The sequence below is a fragment of the Budorcas taxicolor genome, chromosome X (genome assembly GCF_023091745.1).
Source record: "Budorcas taxicolor isolate Tak-1 chromosome X, Takin1.1, whole genome shotgun sequence".
NCBI lineage: Eukaryota > Metazoa > Chordata > Mammalia > Artiodactyla > Bovidae > Budorcas > Budorcas taxicolor.
Window position 1 is genome coordinate 126,140,685 of NC_068935.1, and position 22,982 is coordinate 126,163,666.

A 22,982-nucleotide genomic window follows, 5' to 3' on the forward strand; every position below is an offset into this window, starting at 1 on the left:
TACAAATAACAAATACTGGGGAGAGTGTGGAGAAAAGGGAACCCCCTACAGTGCTGGGAATGTAACTTGGTGTAGCCACTGTGGAAACAGTATAGAGATTCTTCAGAAAACTAGAGTAACAATATGATCCATCAATCCAACTCCTAGACATATATCCGGACAAAACTATAATTCAAAAGGCTAGGTGCATTCTTATGTTCATTGCAGCACTGTTTACAATAGCCAAGACATGGAAGCAACCTAAATGTCCATCAACAGAGGAATGGATAAAGAAGATGTATACAGAATGGAATGTTACTCAGCCCCCAAAAAAGAATGAAACAATGCCATTTGCAGCAACATGGATGAACCTAGATATGATCATACTAAGTAAATTAAGTCAGAAAGAAAAAGACAAATATCATCTGATATCACTTATATGTGGAATCTAAAATATGACACAACTGAACCTACCTATGAAGCATCAACAGAATCAGGGACACAGAGAACAGACCGGTGCTTGTCAAGGGGGAGGGAGGTGGCAGAGGCTTGCACTAGGAGTTTGGGATTATCAGATGCAAACTGGTATATACAGGATGGATAAACAATAAGGTCCTACTGTATACTATAGTGAAGTATATTCAATATCTTGTGATAGACCATCATGGAAAAGAATATGAAAAAGAATGGATGCATACATATATATGTATAAGTGAGTCATTTAGCTGTACAGTAGTAATTAACAGAACAATGTAACTCAACTATACTTCAATAAAAATAAATGAAATAATAAACAAATGAAAACAAGAGGTTCTCTAAACAAAATATGCCAGAAAGGAACATTTAAGAAAGGAAACAGATTTTGAAAAACAAGCTTTCTGAGTTTCCTTGAGTACTCAACAACTAGCTTAAATAACTAAAAAAAATTGTTTTAAAAGATTAGTCTTTCAAATATTGCTTCCTTAAAGCACAACTGCATACTGACCCCATCACATCCCCGAACCACCTTCCCCTAAGGAGCCGACACATCTGGTCAAGGCCCTAAGTCGTACCTGAGGTGATAAGAGCTGCAGGCTGTTGGCTCTGGCCGCCATCCCTTGCCCTACACTCAAGCTTCCGTCCAAGCCCTTGGCTCTCACTTTGTCCCGGGTCACGTACATGGAATGCCTATGTGGACGCTGCTGGGAGGAGAAGGGGCTGGTGTAGCCCAGCCCATACGAAAAGGATTCATGAGGTGCCGACAGCGAATGGGAATGGCTGCTGTCCATGTGTTCAGGCAGCTTCAACTCCTCCATCGTCTTAGAATGCCTGGTTGTGGTTCGGCGTGAGTCAAGAGTGCCTTCACTTCGGTTATTTCTCCCCGAGGGGCTGAGCAAAGTTCTTGTGTCACCGTGCCTGGTAGGGGTTGGGCTGGTGGGAGAGTTCAAGTCCAAGCAGCTGGATGGGAAGTACCTACTGGTATTGGACTCTGCAATCTGGGCCCGGGCTTCAGAAAGGTTGCTCACAGACTTGGAGTCACTCAACGCCCCATGGCTTTTGGCCTTGGTCCTATAGGAAGGACTCCGAGAGGACTGGGGAATGGTGTCAATGTAGCTGTGCCGACTCTGCTTTTCACCAGGCTGCAGCGTTCCAGCTTTGCTCTGAGAACTTTCCATAAAAGAGTGCCGGTTCTGCTGAGATCTGCTGCTTGACTTGAGGTACTTTGTGCCTGGGCCATCTGAAGGCTTTGAGTCAATATTAAAATCAAACTCTGTCTTTGACTTGGCTTCTTTCGGGCTGAGAAGGTGTGGAATGTTGTTGTTGGTCAGATCTTTGCTGGTAGACCCAGGCTGGCTGCCGGCTTGGTAGGTTTTGGTGTGCATGGGACTAAGAGTAGCTCCAGCAAGGTTTCCATTCAGGAAGCTTTCATTGGCAGGAAGCCCTTCATCAGCCCGGGGCAGACCCACACCTAGGTTCTGGATATCTTTGCTGTTAGATCTGTGGTGAGACTGCAAAGCCGCACTTTTGCTGGCTTGGTTTCTGTGTCAGAAACGAAAGAAGCATATCAGTTTCCCTTAAGAGCAGACAGACAAAAAGTATTACCAAAACAAGAAAGAACACCTAAAACACCACAAAGACTAAAAACATTCTCTCTCTCAAACATGTGACTATAAATCACATGTAATCTATCATTAAGAATAAGTTGCTTAGATCAAGTCACTCTGCCACAAAGCACTGGTCCTAATGAAGTGCTTCGGCATTCTTAAATGCTCAGCTAACTTGCTGCCAACATGGCTTCTAACTGATCATCTGGGAAAAGATCCTTTTGCTATATTGGGGCTCACATGAGTGTGTGCTATAGAAAGCCTGCAAAGAACAAGAGAGCTGAGCTATACGTAAATTCTTTATAACTCTGTCTGCATGGACATCAGAAGGAGACATTTAGACTTGCAGATCACTGTGTTCCTTGAACTTCATTTTTATTTGTAAAACTCATGGCCTACCTCAGAGATTCATACAGCATAGAGACACAAGCACCTATGTCTCTTTTGTCTTTAGCCTGTATAATCAATGAATGTGAATTCTAGCAAGGTACACAAAAAAAGAAAATAATACTCTAAAAAGAAGTGGGAACTGCCTGGTGCGGTTTGCTGGAAAATATCACGATCAACATTCATGTTTTAGAGAAGTGGCAATACTTGGGGTGTGTCAGATACCTCCTGTACACTGACTAGGAGCGTGTCTCTAACTGGATCACAGGGACCTAAACACGTAATTTCTCTCCAAAAGACACCATTTATTCTCTTCTCCATTTCACACTTCATTATTTCAAATGGGCTGAGGTCTTCTTTAGGACTGAAAGCTTCACGTCCTGCTTGGTTTAAAATACAAAATATAAATCTTGAGGAAAACCCTGTCCTCTCTTTGAAAGCTGAAGCTGATATCACAGTAAGATCAGTGTGATCTACTGTAACTATTTAAAGGACCAAATTACGGTTTGAGATAGGTGAGAATGCTTTTAAATGAATAGCAATTTCATTATTTTTTTAAATAAAAAACAATTTTTACTATTCATTCCAAAAATTTTGCTGCAAATATTGCTATTGCTAAAGATGGTTTGATCTGGGAGAGTTCTGTTCTCATCGCACAGTTATTAGAGGAAAAGTCACATTTTTTCCCCCCTTTACAGTGGTAATCTGTCAAACTGTGTCTTCCCATTTTCCCTACAAGAATCCACTTGCTCAGGCATCAAAGGTAAAGGCCCTCATCCTCTCCTCCTCTCTTTCAGAGAAGTGTTAAAATGTATCTGATGGCAGGCATAACTGTAATAGTTTGGAAGGCCTCATCTCCAAAATGCACATACTAATCTCTCCCAGTTGGGTCACAGAAATTGTAGCATTAAATAAGATCACTTAAATCTGAGCTAACTAAATGGCAGACCCCCAGGTCCAGAGAGAAAATACAAAGAAAGGTAAGTTTCACTTTCTAGTAAATGATGTTAACAGAGTCTATCTCTAGATCCAGAGTTGACGGTCCCCATGTTAAGTTTTAAACTTACAACAATGTACATCTTGGAAACTAAAAATATCTCAGCAACTTCTTAAAAAACTCAAATGATGATACAGAGTCTCACCCATAAATAGATCTAAGTATGCTGGTTATTCTCCATGTGCCCAACCCCCAGTCCATTCTCCATTCCTCTCTGCTCCATCCTGGGCCTGGGGAATCCAACACTTCAGAGTGTGTCACGCAGCCTCCCTGGCCACCTAACTCACAGCTGGGCTTAGCAGTGCAAGGGTGTGGGGGCTGTCTCCCCTGCTCCTTCCTGGCAGTGGCCCCCTGACTCAGATCAAAGGTGTGTCTCTAGATTACAGCTCTCATGGGGTGGCTACCCTGCCTGGTTTCCCTGGGCTCTCACAACCTTATTTTTTCCCTTTTCTCCTTCAGGACTAGAGAGGGTAATCACAGAGATAACACATGCAGATGATGTGAAATGTCCAAAGCTCAAAAGAGTATATCCAGAAAAAGATAAGAGAACAGTGAAGATAGCTGTTAAAGCTTTTGAAACTCTTGGAAACACTGCTCTCAGTGTGGAGCACAAACCTACATATGTTAGCAAGAATATACTCATAGAAACTTAAGATGCAATTTCTAATGTGAAAAGGGAGGCTATAAAGTTAAGGTGGAAACTTGTGTCAAAGAGTTAGGTTTCCCATAAAAAGTACAAAAAGCCTAAACCGCTATTCTCAAAGTTTCTGTCTCGATATTAATCTGAAGCCACTGACCTCTACACACAATTCCTATGTAGAAAGGGCATCATATTGTCTTCAAATCAGAGCTCTGCCAAAGCATAATTTAAAAAAACCGGTACATAACTCACACAACTCAATACCAGAAAAACAAACAACCCAATCAAAAAGGGGGCAGAACACATAAATGGACATCTCTCCAAAGACGACATACAGATGGCCAATAAACACATGAAAAGATGCTCAACATTGCTCATTATTACAGAAATGCAAATCAAAGCTACATTGAGGCATAGCCTCACACCAGTCAGAATGGCCATCATCAAAAAATCTGCAAACAAACAATAAATGCTCAAGAGGATATGGAGAAAAGGGAATCCTCTTGCACTGTTGGTGGGAATGTAAATTGATACAGCCACTATGGAAGACGTATGGAGATTCCTTAAAAAGCTAGGAATAAAATTACTATATGACCCAACAATCCCACTACTGGGCATATACCCTTAGAAAACCATAACTGAAAAAGACACATATACCTCAATGTTCACCGCAGCACTATTTACAATAGCTAGGACATGGAAGCAACCTAGATGTTCACCAAGACATGAATGGATAAAGAAGCTGTGGTACATATATACAATGGAATATTAGCTATAAAAAGGAACACATTTGAGTCAGTTCTAATGAGGTGGATGAACCTAGAGCCTATTATACAGAGTGAAATAAGTCAGAAAGAAAAAAAATATCGAATATTAATGCATACATACGGAATCTAGAAAGATGGCACTGATGAACCTATTTGCAGAGCAGCAATGGAGATGCAGACACAGAGAACAGACTTGTGGGCACAAGAGGAAAGGAGATGGTGGGACAAACAGAGAGTGCAGAATGGAAACATATACACTACCACATATAAAATAGATAGCCAGTAAAAATTTGCTGTATGACTCAGGGAACTCAAACCAGAGCTCTGTAACAACATAGACGGGTGGGAGGCAGGTTCAAGAGAGGGGACACATGTATGCCTATGGTGATTCATGTTGATGTATGGCAGAAACCAAGAAAACATTGGAAACCAATTATCCTTCAATTAAAAAAAACTAGTATTACGGAAATCCCATAGATCTCTCTGACACACAACTGGAAGGAATCCGTGTTAAACCGCCAACCACTTGAGATTTTATATATTAACCCTTCTTAATGGTTGGTAGGATGGATAGATAGACGGCTAATCTCCAGTTAAAATAACTTTTCAAAGCAAACATCAAAGATACAAAACTATACTTTTATGGGGAAGACTGGCAAAGCAGGACTGGTGAGAGGGCAGTGCGTGGCAGGATGAAGCACCATCCCACCATGTCCAAGGTGAGCAGAACCTCAGAAGAGTCTGAAGGAGACTTAGGCAAGGACTAGGTAATGCAGAGTCCACTGCCTCTCCTACAGAGACAGGGTGCGTGAGGATATGTGTATGAGGATACTTGCTGTCTCAGGGACAAGGCAGGGCATCCAACACGACATGGTGCCCTGAACATCTCTACAAGGGTGCTAGGAAGTCTGACGGAGCCATGGTCTATGAAGAATTAGTGTCTACAACAAGGGCTTCCATGGAGGATATGTGGACCACGGACAAGCGGTGAGTGGAAATATTTCCAGATACATGTAAACTGAGCTAATGGTTTCTTTCCTAGATAAATCATTTAGGACTTTTTCTTTAATATATTCAATATATTGTAAAGACCTGAAAACAAATTCTTCCAGAGATTTTTATTTACTTACAATTTCTATCCTTGTCTGCTTCAAAAGGGGATTTGGTAGGACTCCTCAAAGACCACATGAACCACATCCTCATGACCACACACATCCTCCTTGACAGATCCCTAAAGAGGGCTCCCAAGGAGAGCCTTGGACCCCACTGGGTATCTCTCTCAAGTGAGTTATTAGAGGATGAAGACACAGGCCTCCTTTTATGGTATGGTTACACTGCCAACCACTATAGCACAAATCTTCATCATCAGTCTACTGAACTATCACTGAGATCCTTATTCTTTGCAAATATAAACTAGAAGAGACAGGTGACAATCAACGTAGAAGGGAGACAAAAGCACCTGAACTGGGAGTGACCTCAGGTAAGTCAAAGGCATAAATGTGATGCTCTTGAACTCAAAGGAGCAACCATATGATGAATACTGGCCCTTGCCTTAGTGCACTGATCTCATGGAAATGGACAACAAAGTGAACACCAACTTAGTGAAACAGAATTTGAATCTCCTCCTAGGCCTCCTTGAAAAAAAAAAAACAGGTAAGAATGGTTTATACGATGTGAGGGAAACAATAACCAAACCAGTCATTTTAAAGAGAGTAAACAGCTATAAAACACAATCACACCGTCGTGGTTAAGCAGAAAAAATACAGGGTAAATGGTTAGTGCTTATTTATAGCTGTACTCACAGATCTAAAAAATACCAGGTCTTAAGCTTTCAAAATTCCAGTTGGTTAAGAACAATTGTTCTATGTGGAGAGAAAGGGGGCACAAGGGGAAAAAAAATAACTTATATTAGGAAAGCGAAAGAATTATTGTTTTCTATTTCTCCAATAGTAGATAAGAGAAACAATTTCCTCCAATAGTAGACAAGAGAAACGATCTCCTATCTTCCAAATTTAAGCAATTCTAGATGACAAGACCAGCTTCCTGGAACAGGAAGGACACTGCCCCTGTAAATGCAGCCAAAGAAGTAAGGAATGTTGCTTTTGGAGAGAGAACCTGATCGCAGGGTCCAGTTCCTTGAGCCCCCTCCCCAATCTCCTACCCCGCAGGAAATACAGGGCTTTTTAAAGATTATACTGAAAATTACATCAGAAAGCATCAATTTTAATCACTACCTAGCAAACTGATTTTACTATTTATATATTCTTATTCTTATGAAAAACTAGTTTCTCAACTTAATGATTAAAAGACAAGAGCAACAAAAACGCAAGCCCCTGCTATTAAGCCAGAACTATTCAGTTCTGTTACAAAGGATGTCCTAGGTGCCTTCCCATCGTCCTGTGTTTGGCATCCTCCTCTCCCTTCAGGGATCCCTTTGCCCTCACCCATCCTTCTTCCTCTGTGGATCACCCTTGTCCCATGCACACAGGATCTTCGAGCTCATGAGGCTAGAAACTTCCCTTTGTTGCTAAATCATGCTACCTTTCCCAGGGAATGCATAGGTTTCCCCGGGGAAAATCTTGTAAAAGATAAGGTCTTTAAGACCCACACAACTTTTTAATTGTGGTTCTGAATCATGCAATAAGCATAAGGAAGATATTTTTGAATAAGGAGGGGTTTCCTTCTTTTCTCTAATTGCATCATTTGAGCAGCCACCTCCTCCACCTACTTTTAAGACCAATACTGCATCTGTATTTCCTTAAAAGGGAATATTTACCTATTAGACAAAGTGCTGCTTTCCACATGGTAAGGTTTTCTTTTTGCTGACCTTGAAGGGGAGCGATCCAAAAGCCTCTGGGTTTGGAATGTAGGGTGATTCAAACACTGTTCTGTCAAGTATCTGTCAGCTGGGTCCAACTTCAGTAAATTCTTAGGAAATAAAGTTAGGATTGGAAAGAACATCACAAAGTCAAATTTAAATTGTAATAAAAACCACGTTTCTTTTCCCTATAGAAGAAATGCATGGTCATTGCAGAATATCTAGTAAACACAGTTTAGTCTAAAAAAATTTTTTTTTAAGGACTGTCTAAATCACTCATAATCTTACCATTGCTGTCCTCTGGGAATATGCCCTTCCAGACCTTTAAAAAATATCATGTATATATTTTTTTCTTTTACAAAATCTGGCTTATATTACACACAAGCTTTGTATACTGTACTTTTCACTTCCTAATTAAGAACATTTTTACAACATAATTTAAATATTTAAAATGTATTCTTAAATTTTACTTTTGGCTGTACCACGCAGCTTGTGGAATCTTAGTTCCCTGACTAGGGATCAAACCCAAGCCCTTGGTAGTGAAAGTGCGGAGTCTTAACCACTGGATTGTCAGGGCATTCCCTAAAATATATTTTTAAATAAGCACACATTCATATCAAAAAATATACACTTTTTGTTTTTCTCTTGTCCTCCTCTCTGGAGGAGGCAGCCCATTGTACATGCGTCCTGTGAATCCTTCCACAGGTACTTTGTGCATATCTCTATCTGCTCTTTTTATTCTATTCAAACACACATACACACAATAGTCTGCACTTGAATCTTCTTTCCACTCAACAGTAGATCTTAAAGAGATCATTCCATATCAGTAATTCTATATACTATCTTAGGTCTATCGATTACCTACAGGTAATGCTACCCTAAGTAGCATTGTTTTCCTTCTTTTATTATCATGAACAATGATGCAACAAAGAACTTTACATGTTTTAAATGACTACATGGAAGTTTGTGGTATGATTTATTTAATGATTTATTGTTGGATGTCTAGATGGCTGCACTTTGCACTATTATAATTAATGCTTTGATGTACACCTGAAATCATTGCATACATCCATTATCCCTTGCATAGGACAAGTTCCCAGATATCAAACCCACAACCTCTGTATTGGAAGGTGAATATTGGCAGTGGGCTGCCAGGGAAGTCCCAATGGTAAGTATATTAAGTGAATGACAATTCAACTGTTCAACCTTCAAACTGATGTAAATGCATGACAGTTCAGATTACTGTCATATTTTTATCTGTGTTAGTATTTACCAGGTACCACATTTGACACTGGGTAATTACATTTGGTAATGATTTAACAAAAGAAGTTCAGTTATTTTTGACTAGAAGAGACAAAAGGCAGAAAACATGAAATTATATTTCAGTTCTATTTTACTCTATTTACATTTTAAGTTACCAAATAATTAAAGCCCTGATAAATAAATATTGACTGTGTGTAAGAACAGATTGACATAATCCAACTGATTTAAGAAATAATTTATGCCTAATTAATCTTAAAGAGCCTGAGGATTTTTTTTTAATAGCATCTCTCAATCTGTGTTCAGAACAACACAAGTGCTGTAGCATTTTTTTAAATGTATTTATTTAGTATTTAATTAAATTCGGGAAATACTTCTTTACTGTGAGATTTCTGAAAGCCTTTATAAGTTAATGAACATTGTGAATCTCTAAGAAAGGTTATATCCTATGTGGCCTTTTCCAAAGGCTATGTCCCCTCCCTCACCTCTGCCCCCACACCTATTTACACAGTGTTCCATGGAACACAGATTAACACAGTTTTAAAGCAGAGCAAAGTTCTGAGAGTGCTGCACAGCAACTTCCAACTGTGCTAAGTATGCCTTTAAAGGCTCTGTGCAGTGTAAACTCCTATGTTTCTGACAGTTGACTGAATTGACATAAAATAAAATTGATCCATTAACAAGTATCTTTTGAAGGTCTGCTACTATCAAATAACACTGGCTGCACTGAAAGCCGGAGAAATGTGAAAAAGCAGTTCTTACTGAAGGGGCTAACCATCTACTTGGGTAGAAAAGCTTGAATAAAAAATTGTGAGAACATTTTCAGCAGTCCAGAGCACGGAGACCTTCTGGACAGGGACACCAGCTGGAGGAGGAACATTCTGGCATGGTAGCAGCAGTGATCTTGCAGTTGTCAAATGAAGAGCCAGCGAGAGAGAAATCACCTAAGAGCAGAATTATGTTCACTGATAAAATAATCTTATGGGAGGCCTTGAATACGCAAAAAAAGTTAGAATCTTTTTTCTTTCAACATTCATTTTAAGATTTGTTTTTAAAACATGATGCCTGAGGACTTCCCTGGTGGTCCACTGGGTGAGACTACACATTCCTAATTCAGGGGGCTGGGTTCGATTCCTAGTCAGGGAATTAGATCCTACACGCTGCAACTAAGACCCAATGAAGCTAAGAAAACAAAACAAAACATTACGCCTGAATAGCTAAAATGAGGAAAAATTTTTTAATGATTTCCTTATTATTTATATTTAGATTGTTATTATTCTGTCCATTTTAGCAATCTAATTTAGGTATCTCATAGTCCTGTCTAGACAGAATGTTTTAATACCAGATACTGTTGTGATTTTAAATGAATTGCACGCCTCTTCACAGGACACAGTCCTCCACTATTCACCACTACACTACATACTACACACCTGTTAACAAAACATTTAATTCATAAAAGCAGGCTACGGTCACATATAGACACAAGAGAAATCACAAACCAAAAGACATTTTGTATAGATAACATATCAACTTGTCCCACCTTCATCAAGTCAAGTAAAACGCTGTTTAAAATTCCAAGGTATCTTCTCTCCAATGACTGAGGATGGTTAACAGCTGGAAACTGTAACATCAACATGGCAGGAGTATTAGCACACGGGGAAGGGTATGTGTGTACATGTGCTTTGAGTGTTGGGGAAGGTAGCAGAGGAGCAGAGGTAGTGCCCTAGTGCCAAAGTTAAATTTATTTCACATAAATTTTGGTGTCTATATATTGAGCTTGGGATTAACAGGTGAAGTCACTCAGTCATGTCCAACTCTTTGCAACTCCACGGACTGTAGCCTACCAGGCTCTTCCATCCATGGGATTTTCTAGGCAAGAGTACTGGAGTGGGTTGCCATAATAGGACTGAGTGTTAAATAACAGGAAAACTCACAAGTGAAACTTAAATCTAATCAGATGACACTGAAGCATGTAAAATAAAACAAAATATAAAAATGTTAACATTTGAAACTATTCAGTTTATACAGTATTGCCTTAAACAGATAATTCCATTATAATACAATTCATACAGAATTTGTCTGCTTATACAGACAATTCTTACACCTTTTTCACAAAAACATATAATTTACTTCTGAACATTAGAGAATGAAAAAGAAAAGGCTAGTACCTGAAAGGCTACAGAAGTAAAAATAATGAATTCAGACACACGTTCTATTATTGCTTTTAATATACTCTTTGAATGACCTGTTTTAAATTTCTTACTTTATGTAAGTTGGAACAGAAGGCAAACAGGCTCCTAAATTAACAAATGCATTTTTAAATGAAATGAGGGGAAAGGGTCAAGTTTATTCAGATGCTCTGTCCTTCCCTGTGCCAACTCACATTTCACAATATCTAAGTGGATGGTAAAATATTAGAGTCTAATGCCATGTATTCCCTCCCAATGGGAGGGCTAGTTTGCTTTTAATATGTATTTCCTTTATACCAATATAAGAAGATTTCAAAGCTGAAAATCTCTAGACATTCTAAATAAGTGGATGAGAGGAGTAGTAATATAGAAAAATTCAAACAAGGTATTAAGACTTCATCCCCACACAGTGTCACAGTGTTAGGTATAGCAGGAGATACAGAATATGGGTAAGACCAAAACCTTGCATGTAAACAACCCTCAGTCTTGTTGAGAAAGCAATCAGTGCAAAACTGAGTAGCCATAAATTCTAGTTGAAGCTCAGCAAAAGGAGAGGCCAAGGTGCTTTGCAGCTGTAGAAGAATCCATATATAGATAACATCTGAACTAGCTTTTGAAAGATGAGAAAAAATGTGAGGACAGAGAAAAGTAGGACAGCACCTCCTAGATAGAGGACATAGAAGGAATAACATGAACTTAACACAGACACACAGGCAATAACCTAAAACACATTTGTGAGGGAAGTGATGCTATGCAAGGCATTTCAGCAATTATTTCACCACTTATTTCAGAGATGAAGAACGTGATGATCACAAAACTCAAATAAATGGTTCAAGGCAGGTTATGTAACTAAAAAGCAGTAAAACTAGTATTTGCACTCAGTGATCCAAACCCACATTCTTTCTAAACATGGGCACCTTTCCTAAAGGAGGTACAGAGTTTCCTCTGGATGTTATTGGAGCATTAAATATTATCCCAGAGAGAGACACCTGTCATGCTGTGATAAAAGACTTTATACTAGATTTTAATTAATATTGTGCTTATGAGGTCTATCTTATGCTACCAAATATCCTCTCCTCCTTTTCTGCCAAAAGTAACATTTCATCAATAAGAAAATTAATGCCCAAAGTCAAAAGGTATTAGAAATATGATTTTTAAATGACCACATAAACTCTTAAAAAGTTAATTTATGTCTTTTGAATGAAAGACACCATTCTTGTGTGAGGTAATCTGACAAATCAAAACTCAAGCACAGAAGTTTAAAGTATATGTCAATCAGTAGTTTGTTTCTTCTTCCCTTTTTTTCTTATTCACGTGGCCAATGTGACACAATAAGAGTGCCTCTTTACTGAGCACTTACTATGCTTCAGACACTGGTCTGGGCATTTTGTTATTGTTTAGTCATGTACAACTCTACGCGACCCCATGAACTGCAGCTATAATGTCTAATCTTCATAACAATCCCACTAGGTGGTACTTCTGTTATCATAATTTTACACACGAAGAAAGACAGGCACAAGAAACTGCCCAAGGTCATTCAAATAGTAAATGTAGAGTCTGGCTTTGAACCCCAGCAGCCTAACTCCAGAGTCTACGCCCTATATTATGGGATAGCAATTGCTATTTTTTCAAAATAATGCATATTATTAGACCAACATCTTGGTGATTTTCTAATCTCTACACACTGAAGCAAAATACAAATCACACTGGACTGGTTACTGGTGAGTCCATGTTTCACAGTAGCCACCATTCACACACCCTGTATGCTTAGCTGAGAACATCTCAGACATTTTCAAGTAAACGATAAAAGAAGACTCTTCCCACAAAAGATGTGGTTAAACCTCCAAAAAGATTATACTAACTTAGTTAAAATACCACAAACACTTTCAGACTACAACACAAAAACATTAAGGTCTATAAAAATCAGTGTCAAGGAAGCAGCAATTTCTCCAAAGGATATTTACAGACAGTGCCATCATGGACTGTCTAGTATTTTACAGATAATATTATTTAGTGAGGAGGTCTGTGAACAAATAGGACCATAGACAAAGGAGGAAAAGATCTCCTTTGTTTGGCCTATCTAATCCAAATGCTATTCATTCTTCAATATATATTTCAAACTGTAAATCCTCTATAAATCATTCCAAGTGAATCCAGCCAACTTTCCAGAATCTTTAATATTCTCAAGGTCACAACTATATTTAGATGTATTAGAGAACAGTACAATGTAGTAAAGAATGCAGTATTTTATTATATACTATGCTTTATTATAAATTGTATTGTTTTCTAATTATTTTATGCACAAAAGTCTTAATTCTTCAGCTAGTTTACAAGTGGCAGATCTGTTTATACTCTCTTCAGAGAATGCAGTTTAAAGCCTCTTTAACCAGGCAAAGAATAAGGCAGCCAGAAGACCAAGCTTGATGCTCCAGTTCAAATATTTAATCATTTAATACTATTCAACCTAGTAAGAGCAACTCTAGGTGTGTTGTGAATATAATCGTGGCCATGAGAGCTCATTTCTTTAAGGAATCCATTAGTCCAGTGACGATACATATTTTCAAACAGCTTTATAAAAATTTTTTATTACAATTAAAAAAAACTGAAGTATAGTATGGATTTACAATGTTCTGTCAAATAGCTATTTAAAAGAGACTGCTATGTGTGCTACCAGAGTGCTGCAGGAGCACACAAGGGGGAGGTAACCATTCCCCCTGGAGGAGTCTACAAGACTTCATGGAAGGAGGACACTTGACCTGAATCTGGGGGAGGGAGGATGGAGAGCTTTCCAGGAAGTGGGGTCAATATTGGGAGAATTATAGGAAAATGCAGCATTGTAGAAGCAACAAGGAAATGGTGACAAGGCCAATGTGGTTGTAGGGCAGGGGGTAGGAAAAGTTGGGAGACAAGGCTGCAGGGCTAGGATCAAGGGGTTTTTAAGGCAATGGCACCCCACTCCAGTACTCTTGCCTGGAAAATCCCATGGACGGAGGAGCCTGGTAGGCTGCCGCCCATGGGGTGGCGAAGAGTTGGACACAACTGAGAGACTTCACTTTCATGCATTGGAGAAGGAAATGGCAACCCACTCCAGCATTCTTGCCTGGAGAATCCCAGGGACAGGGGAGCCTGGTGGGCTGCCGTCTCTGGAGTTGCACAGAGTTGGACATGACTGAAGCGACTTAGCAGCCCCAGCAGCAAGGAGTTAAAACCGAATAAGCTATGTGTAGAGGTTTTTAACATAAAGAAGACAGAATTAAATGTACAATTCGCAGGAAGATTCTAAAAGTAATGTGAAGACTGCAATGAAGAGAAAAACTCAGAGAAATCAGTTTGGGAGTGGCTGTTCAGGTAAAAAGTGGTACGAGTGAAAGAAGCAATTAGAGATGGAGAGAGGAAAATAGTTGAGCTTGATTGCTGATAATGCAGATTTCTGGTTCAAGAGATCATTCAAATATTCGAGTCCCTACTACATGTGCTAGACTGGGCTAGATGTTAGAAATGCAGCAATAAAACAGATGATTTCTAACAGTTAATAATTAAAAAATAAACAAAATAATTTCATTCTGTTATAAGTGCTATGATGGAAAAAGAAAAATGCTATAGGAGAGACCAAGAAGGAGGTGGGGGAAGTTTGTTGGCAGGTCAGAAAAAGGAGGTGTTCTTGGAGATGAGATTTATAAAATGAGAAGGGGCCATGCAAGGGAAGCACTTTCCTGGGAAAAGGATGCTCAAGTCCCAATCTCATGGAGCTAGAACAACTTGGGGATGTTTATGGAAGTTAAAGAAAAAGAAGGGTTAAGTGTGCTGAAAGTCTGGAAAGGGATGGGAATGGAGAGACATATGAGCTGAAGTCAGAGAGCTAGAAGGGCCCAGAATAGGCAAGGTCTGATGGGAAGGAGTTTGGATGTATTCTCATTGAGACAGGAATTTATTAGTTATGGCTCTCTTTATTTCTGTTGTTATTGTTGATAAGTCGCTAAGTCATGTCCAGCTCTGTGCAACCCCATGGACTGTAGCATGCCAGGCTCCCCTGTCCTTCACTATCTCCTGGAGTTTGCTCTAATTCATGTCCACTGAGTTGGTGATGCTGTCTAACCATCTCATCTTCTGCTGCCCCCTTTCCCAGCATCAGGATCTTTTCCAATGAGTCAGCTCTTTGGATCAGGTGGTCAGAGTATTGGAGCTTCAGCATCAGTCCTTTCAAAGAATATTCAGGATGATTTCCTTTAGGATTGACTGGTTTGATCTCCCTGCAGTCCAAGGGACTCTCAGAGTCTTCTCCAGCACCACATTTTGAAAGTATCAGTTCTTTGGTGCTCAGTCTTCTTTATGGTCCAACTCTCATATCCACACATGTTCAGTTCAGTTCAGTTCAGTTGCTCAGTCATGTCCGACTCTTTGTGACACCATAAACCACAGCACACCAGGCCTCCCTGTCCATCACCAACTCCCGGAGTCCACCCAAACCCATATCCAACCATCTCATCCTCTGTCCATACATGACTACTGGAAAAAACATAGCTTTGACTATAGGGACCTTTTTCAGCAAAGTGATGTCTCTGTTTTTGAATATGCTGTCTGGGTTTGTCATAGCTTTTCTTCCAAGGAGCAAGGGTCTGTTAATTTCATAGCTGCAGTCACCATCTGCAGTGATTTTGCTTTATTCCTGAATAGATTTTCCTTTGTGCTGGACTGAGGGCAAGTCCTATTTATTTTCGTGTTTTCAATATCTAGTAAGACAAATGTTCAATAACTGTTGTACCCTAATTAATTGTCATAATTTGGCTCTTTTTCGGCTTACAAAAGCAAAAGTAAAAGAAGAAAAGAGAAACTTGCCTGAGGTAACTCAGACAGATTTGGAAGAGAGCGAAAGCAGGAAGGGGATGAAAGAAATGTTTGCATTTCTGTTCCGTTCTTTCTTCCACACTCATTGAGCCTAGCAGGAGGGATACTGTGTTGGGCGTTCATGTGTGAGGAGAGGTGCTCTTCAAAGTGAAATGAATTGAGGCCAGAAAGTCAAAGGAAAAAAAAACAGAGTGCTCTGTAAATGTCAAGAAAACATGGTTTGAGAATTATGCATTTAAGAGAAAGAAAAGAAATGGTGGGGAGCTTATTTTATAGTTCCCACAAAGGCCACCAACTGGCATGTTGGTCCAAACAGGGTAGTTGAAAATGGAAAAAATAGCTTTGGGGGTAGATGGAACAGAGAAGCAACCTATAAGTGGCCACTCCAGTAAGATGTCCCTCACTTGTGGAAAGTTTATACTTTAAGACTCTTTTTAGCATATTTTCTGAAATCAAGTTTAGCACAAAGTTAGCAAGTCTAGAAAATGCTGCCCAAGACCAAACCCTAGTTTGAAAAGATATGATGTTTCGCTAAACAGGTCATTCTCACTAGAACAGCACCTTTAATATGAGTATTCATAATCTTCCTCAAATCACTATAAATGTTTGCTCAAATAAGCAGTAGCCATTTATACATTTCTCAATCTTTTGAGGATGCTAAATATTTTGCATAAAGAAACATTCTGAGATAACTGAAGTTTAGAATAATGCATACACTTAAAAAAGAGTTTGAAAAACTGGAACAAGTGAGAAAAATATTAACAGTTCCCACTTTCAAATTTAGACTTTTTAAAATTCACAAATACTCTATAGAATTCAAAAATAAAATATTATAATGGGGATTATAAACACCGTAATGGAAAAGGAAAAAGTATTCAATGGATAGCTTAGCATTTCATTGTGCAATGAACAATGATTTAAATACTACTGTACTGATTCCATTTGGGTTTTAGCAAAGCCTCTTACCCGGAGCCCGTGGAAGCGAGGATTACTATAGAAGAGCTTCATCTGCTCAGATGGAAGTGGTCCTAGCACCTTCTGAATGGTAAAAAGTTGGTCAATTTCACTTTCTCCAGGAAATAAAGGCTGTCCATCACTAAGCTCCCCAAGAATACAGCCAACTGACCACATATCTACGGACTTGCCATAGGGAGCTCTGAAAAGCAAAGGGAGAGATTATCTTGGCAACTGAAGGAATAAGTTTTAATAATTTCCAAACTATTTTTAACAGATTCAAGACTTAAAGCGTATTTGGGTATTTAAGGAATTTAAGAATACCACATGGACAAAAGTGAGGCTGAAAAAAAGGAATTATGGATATCAAAGTAGAAATTCAGAACACAAGTAAATAAATGTAAGCAAATAAAGCCATCAGTTTAATAACAATTTAGTTAGTATATACTGATTTGAAATCTATTTACATCCAGATATATATGTTGATTATTAATAGCTTAATAAACCCTAACAGCAGCACACACGTCTGATGAGTTAGCACTCACCTGGAGAATGAAACGCTCCCAAGAAATGTTTTTCCTAGGTAATTATCCTTTAGCTCTTTGAATGTCAACAAGTTATACTGATTCATTTTTTGAGTTCAGTCTATTAAAGTGTACAACTGACTTATGTGTCTTCTTAAACAGCAAACATTTAATATTTAACCTGTTCTGATTGCACAGAGTCATAACAGCTAAGATTATGCTAAGCTTTATTGGATTATTTACTTGAATCTATTTGTACCCTTTGTTTATGAAGCTTTATGACAGGTATCTCCCTCAAAGCATTTTTTTTCACGAATTGAGGGATTTATAGCTATCTTTCAAGGTATGAGTTTACCAGAGGGCTTTTGGAATACTACTGGTGCTAACAGGCTAGATATAAAATCTACGTATCCCCCAAAAAAGCTTTATGTATTTACCTGAATATCTACAGCCTCAAGTCAAATTACATATGACAGATTAAGAAACCATATTTTTCTTTCATTTCAAACATAAATTATCTAAATCTTAAGAAGCAAAAGCCAAAATACAATATCTGAAAAACCAAGGAAAGAAATTCTAGAATGTCATAGTACTATAGTAGTAATATAAAACTTTTAACAAACACTCTAAAGCACTTTTAACATAAAACAGAGTATGCTTCTATGATAGTAAATCATTGTATCAATAAGTCAATATTTTATTTATATCATTTCCTTTCATAAAAACTGAAGAATCATATCAGGAAACTTCATTTAGATCTTTTTGGTAGCTTGTTGGGAAGGGAAGGATACCAATCTTTCTTTCATACAAGTATGAGAGAGGAAAAACTTGTGCTAGGTGGAGAAACTTAAGGATAATCTTTACATACCCATGATAAATTATTTTTTCTTATGTTAGCTAATTTGAATAATTTATGCAGCTGTAACTATTTTGAATGTCAAGGAAAAGTCTTGAAAATGTACAAAAATCTGTAAATTCTACATGTTGACTAACTATCAACTGATTTCAATGGGATTTTTATATAAATAATATGGTTCTTCAACTAGTACTTGACAATCATTTTATTAGCAATATTCAATTTGGCTCAAATTAGTTGGAGTCCTCATCTACTTTTGGTAGCTCCCACATATCTCTAAATATAATTTCAGTTTTCCAATATGTATTATTAGGCAGCAAATACTCTCCAAAGTTTCACGTTAAGGCTGTCCTCAGAATGAACTCAAGGACATTTTATAGACAAAATTATAATGAGTCCCTCTACCATACTTGAATCCTCAGATGGAGGTCTAAGAATGATTTACTTCAAATTCATTTCTTCTTTGGCAAATCCTGCCCAGTAAATTCAAACTCCCAAGCCCTCCCCAAAGAATGGACACATGAATGGACAATGCATTCAAGTGAATCCAGACAGAGGTATACAGAAGAAACACAGAAGACACAAAAGAAAATCAATCCTAAATCCAAGTTTAAAATGAACACAGAAATTCTAAAATCTGTCCACCCAAGGAGGGATAATAAAGTGACTAGCCACCATTGATTTCACGGATGAAGCACAAGCTTTTGATTTAAAAATAAATAGTAAAGCTTTCAGTAACTGACACCAATAATTCTTACAGGCTCTAGGTCTGCAATGAAATACGAAGTGACACCAAATAGCCACTGGGAAATCAACTGTTAACTTCCAAATAATCTTTCAGTGAGTAACTTAAATATATAATCATCATGATCTTCAGAAGAAACAGACATATATATTTCTATTATATAAAAAGTATCTTTATTTACTGATTAAAAATTTTTTATTGAAGCAGAGTTGATTTACAATGTTGTAAAAATTATCTTTAAAAAATTAAATTTATCATGTCCCCTAGATACATATATGGCACACTAAAGAAAAGAGATGACACCTATAATTAATGCAATGGTTATCATTACCACCATGTCTAATTTTATTTGTAGAGAGTGTCTTCTACCTCAATTTTTTGATGGTCAAACAGAAGAAAATACAATCTAGGATAAATAAGAAAATACTGCAACTACAATAAGTAGAGGATTATTAGTGAGAATATGTGATGGAGACCAAGACTACAGGCCCCTTCTTAGTCTCTAAAGTTTAAACTTCTTAAGAGGAAGAATTTTATCAGATAATGCTTTTCTGCTGTTGATGGGTGAATGAAATAGCTGCCCTGATAGATATAGCACTGAAAGTGGAAAGGCGGCACAAAGTGGATGGATATGGCAGTGTTGCTGAGAAAATCATCAATGGACTAGTTTGAATAGCCATTTATCATCAAACAGGATTTACACTGCTTGGAAGAAAAATGGCAGTTGGTTAATATTTACAGCAAAGTGGCTAGGCATAAGAGATATTCCAGAAATATTTGCTGAATGCATGAATGAATGAATGTATGAACAAACAGATAAGCCGGAATGTCAAACTCTGTGGATATCCACATTTTTAATGTGCAAGACCATTAAACAAAGGTGGCAGCAGTAATTCCCCTTATTTCTGTATACCTGCCACTTTGTAATGTGACTCTGCCACTCCTCCCATCAAGTTTATTCCTCCACCCCATGAATCAGAGCACAGACAAGTAACATGCTTTGGCCAATGAGGCAAAAGTCATGCAAAGAGGCTTGAAAAAACACTTTTGCTTTTGGGCTTGCCCTCTGCTCCGGGAATTCTACTGCTATTTTGCGAAGAAACTTGGAACTAACCTACTGGAGGATGAGTCCCCATGCAACAGAGATGGTTTGTCCCAGATGAGGCTCCCTAAAACCAAACAGCCTCCAGATGACTTGCTGACTGATTGTAGCTACATGAGCAATTCCAATTGAGACCAGCAGAAGAATCAGCCAGTTGAACTCAAATAGCTGATACCCCCAATCCGTTTGCTCCCAGAATCATGAGCAAATAAAATGGTGCTTGTTTTATGCCATTAAGTTTTTAGGTTTGCTATACTGCAACAGGTAACTGGCATTTAATTAACTCAAGTTCTCATCTTCCACAGATAATCTCAAAGTTAACAAGAGAGGATCAACAAATACGTAGATGTTATTCTCTTCTAAAAGGTAACTCACCCAAGTAAGAGTTCTGGGGACCGATACCACCTGGTGGCCACATATTCTGTATAATTAGCATTATTTCCTTCTGATAGATTCCGAGCAAAACCTGAAAGACAGCAAAACCCAAAAGTGTAATTTTGAAAGAGAGTTAATTTCATGCTGACAAAATATTTCAGTGCTACATTAATATCTTAAAGGAACATCAAAAGAATATAATGATTGTTATTGAATGGGCTGTTTATTAACATGCCCTTATTATTTTAAAAAGTTAGTCCATTGTTCATATGTGAACTAAAATATAGAATGTAGTCACTACAAAACCAGTCTCTTCTCTCTAATAAAGAAATCCATGTTTTCAAAGTCTTTGCATGCTTCAGAGCATACTTTTAAACCAGCTTTTCCAATAAATGCAAATCTTACAAAATGAAGACTCCATAAGAGCCAAAAGTCAAAGTTACATTAGCATGTTGCAGATAAGTCATTAATTCAGCTATGTGGGACTTAGATAGTATTTCTGTATCTACTGGGGCTGATCAGCTCCGACCATTATGTAAACAACAACAGTTAGGGTTGGCAACGATGGAAACGAAGCAGGCCAAAATGATTTTCTCCTAATGTAACTGAGAAGCATATTAGGGATATCTTAATTACCTTACAGACTCTGTTGCTCCCCCACCTCCCCAAGTAACAATCCTCTCAAAAGGTTTTGCGGCCACAAAATAAACTGGAAGGTAGGTTAGTTACCCATCTAACTCACTGAAAGCAATATAGGTTCACTGTAAATAGTTACAGAGAACCAGAATATTAAAATTAAAGGTGAAAGTTAAGGCATATATATATGTATGGCTGAGTCCCTTTGCTGTTCACCTGAAACTATCACAATGCTGTTTATCAGCTATGTGCACATGCGTGCGTGTGTGCTCAGCTGTATCTGACTCTTTGTGACCCCCTGGACTATAGCCTGCCAGGCTCCTCTGTCCACAGAATCTTCCAAGAATACTGGACTGGGTTGCCATTTCCTACTCCAAGAGATCTTTCTGACCCAGCGATCGAACCCACATCTCCTGCTTTGGCAAGCAGATTTTTTACCACTGTGCCACCCGGCTATATCCCAATATGAAATAAAAAGTTTTTTAAAAAAGTTTCAAGAATTAGAAAATACTGTTTTTTAAAGTAGAACAGTAAAAAAATAAAAATAATCACAGCACCAAAACAAAACCCCTAACTTCAGTTAATCAATACTTCTTTATAAGACACATTTGGAAGAAATATTTATATTTTTTATTGGGATTTTTCAAGCCAGACAAAGGAGCTACATGCTCTGGGAGGGAAAACAATTAGGAGGATTTTGTTGGGGATGCATAGGACACACAATGCCACATGTGGTGCTGCCATGCAGAACTTCCTGACAATGTAAAATAAAATGGTCTTTTAAGAAATGATGCTAAACTATGGATACTCTTTTACCATTATTAACTATTCTACACACACCTCTTTTTTAACTTGCTTCACCAATTTCAGCTCCTAAGTACTTCTTAACACGTTTATGTATAGCAGGACTCTTCTTTGCAATATTCCTTATCATAAAATACTAAGAAAATTAAGTCCTACAAAACATTTTTCCTCAAGCAGACAGGTTCATAATAGTCAAACTCTTAAAAATCAATAAGTGAAAACAGTTATACAGGCTTCTAATTGCTGCACTAGCCAAAACTGGTCATTCTACAAAGTGAATTTTTAGAATGCTTCTATTTTTCTCACCTGTGCAATCCATATTCTAAGTACTAATCTAACTTCTCCTTATACAGGGAGATAAAGATACAAGGAGATAAATAAGAAACCTCCTCATTTATATATATTCACACTGTATTTGTGATCATATTTAAATATATAAAAAATAACATTTTTTAAAAGTTATTTTTTAGCACATGGATTAGGCAAAAATGTAAAATTTTTTAAATTTTAAATCATTTTTAAAAATAAAGTGATCCATGATGTAAAACCTAATCTATAATTTTAAAACTTTTCTGAATTATTTTAACTTAAATTTTAATAGCACATAATACAGTTTTATATATATAAAAAACAATATACAATTTTGTACTGTGATACAGTATGACTCAAAACTTCCTTATACACTCAACCAGGAGCTGGAATATCATAATCAATTAGTAATACCTTGACTGAACATTTAAAGGAGATAAATGGAATCATTCTAAAAATGTCTTCTAACCTTACAGATTATAACTATCACATATATATAATACATATATATTTACAGTTATTTTTCAGTGTTTATGATTGTGCCCTCAATAATTTCTATTAATATTTAAAATATTAAATTTTTTTTTTATCCTACTCAAGCCAGAAGGTCATGATAGTATTTTCTAGAAAATTCTTTCTCTGGAGTCATTAAATACTGGGCTTATGAGTATACACCAATTTAAGTCAAAAGATAAAAAATACTTTTAAAAC

The 22,982-nt window shown here is 37.6% G+C and overlaps 1 protein-coding gene across 1 annotated transcript in view; it reads right to left on the reverse strand.

Annotated features, from left to right (window-relative positions):
• CDKL5 (cyclin dependent kinase like 5) overlaps positions 1 to 22,982 on the reverse strand; it is a 107,563-nt gene that overhangs the window by 22,926 nt on the left and 61,655 nt on the right. Inside the window, exons 7-11 of the mRNA XM_052663614.1 lie at positions 20,523 to 20,613; positions 16,933 to 17,122; positions 10,473 to 10,553; positions 7,631 to 7,782; positions 1,032 to 1,998 (exon numbers count right to left, since the gene is read on the reverse strand). Of these exons, the coding sequence (XP_052519574.1) occupies positions 1,032 to 1,998; positions 7,631 to 7,782; positions 10,473 to 10,553; positions 16,933 to 17,122; positions 20,523 to 20,613 (1,481 nt within the window). The remainder of the gene's footprint in view (positions 1 to 1,031; positions 1,999 to 7,630; positions 7,783 to 10,472; positions 10,554 to 16,932; positions 17,123 to 20,522; positions 20,614 to 22,982) is intronic.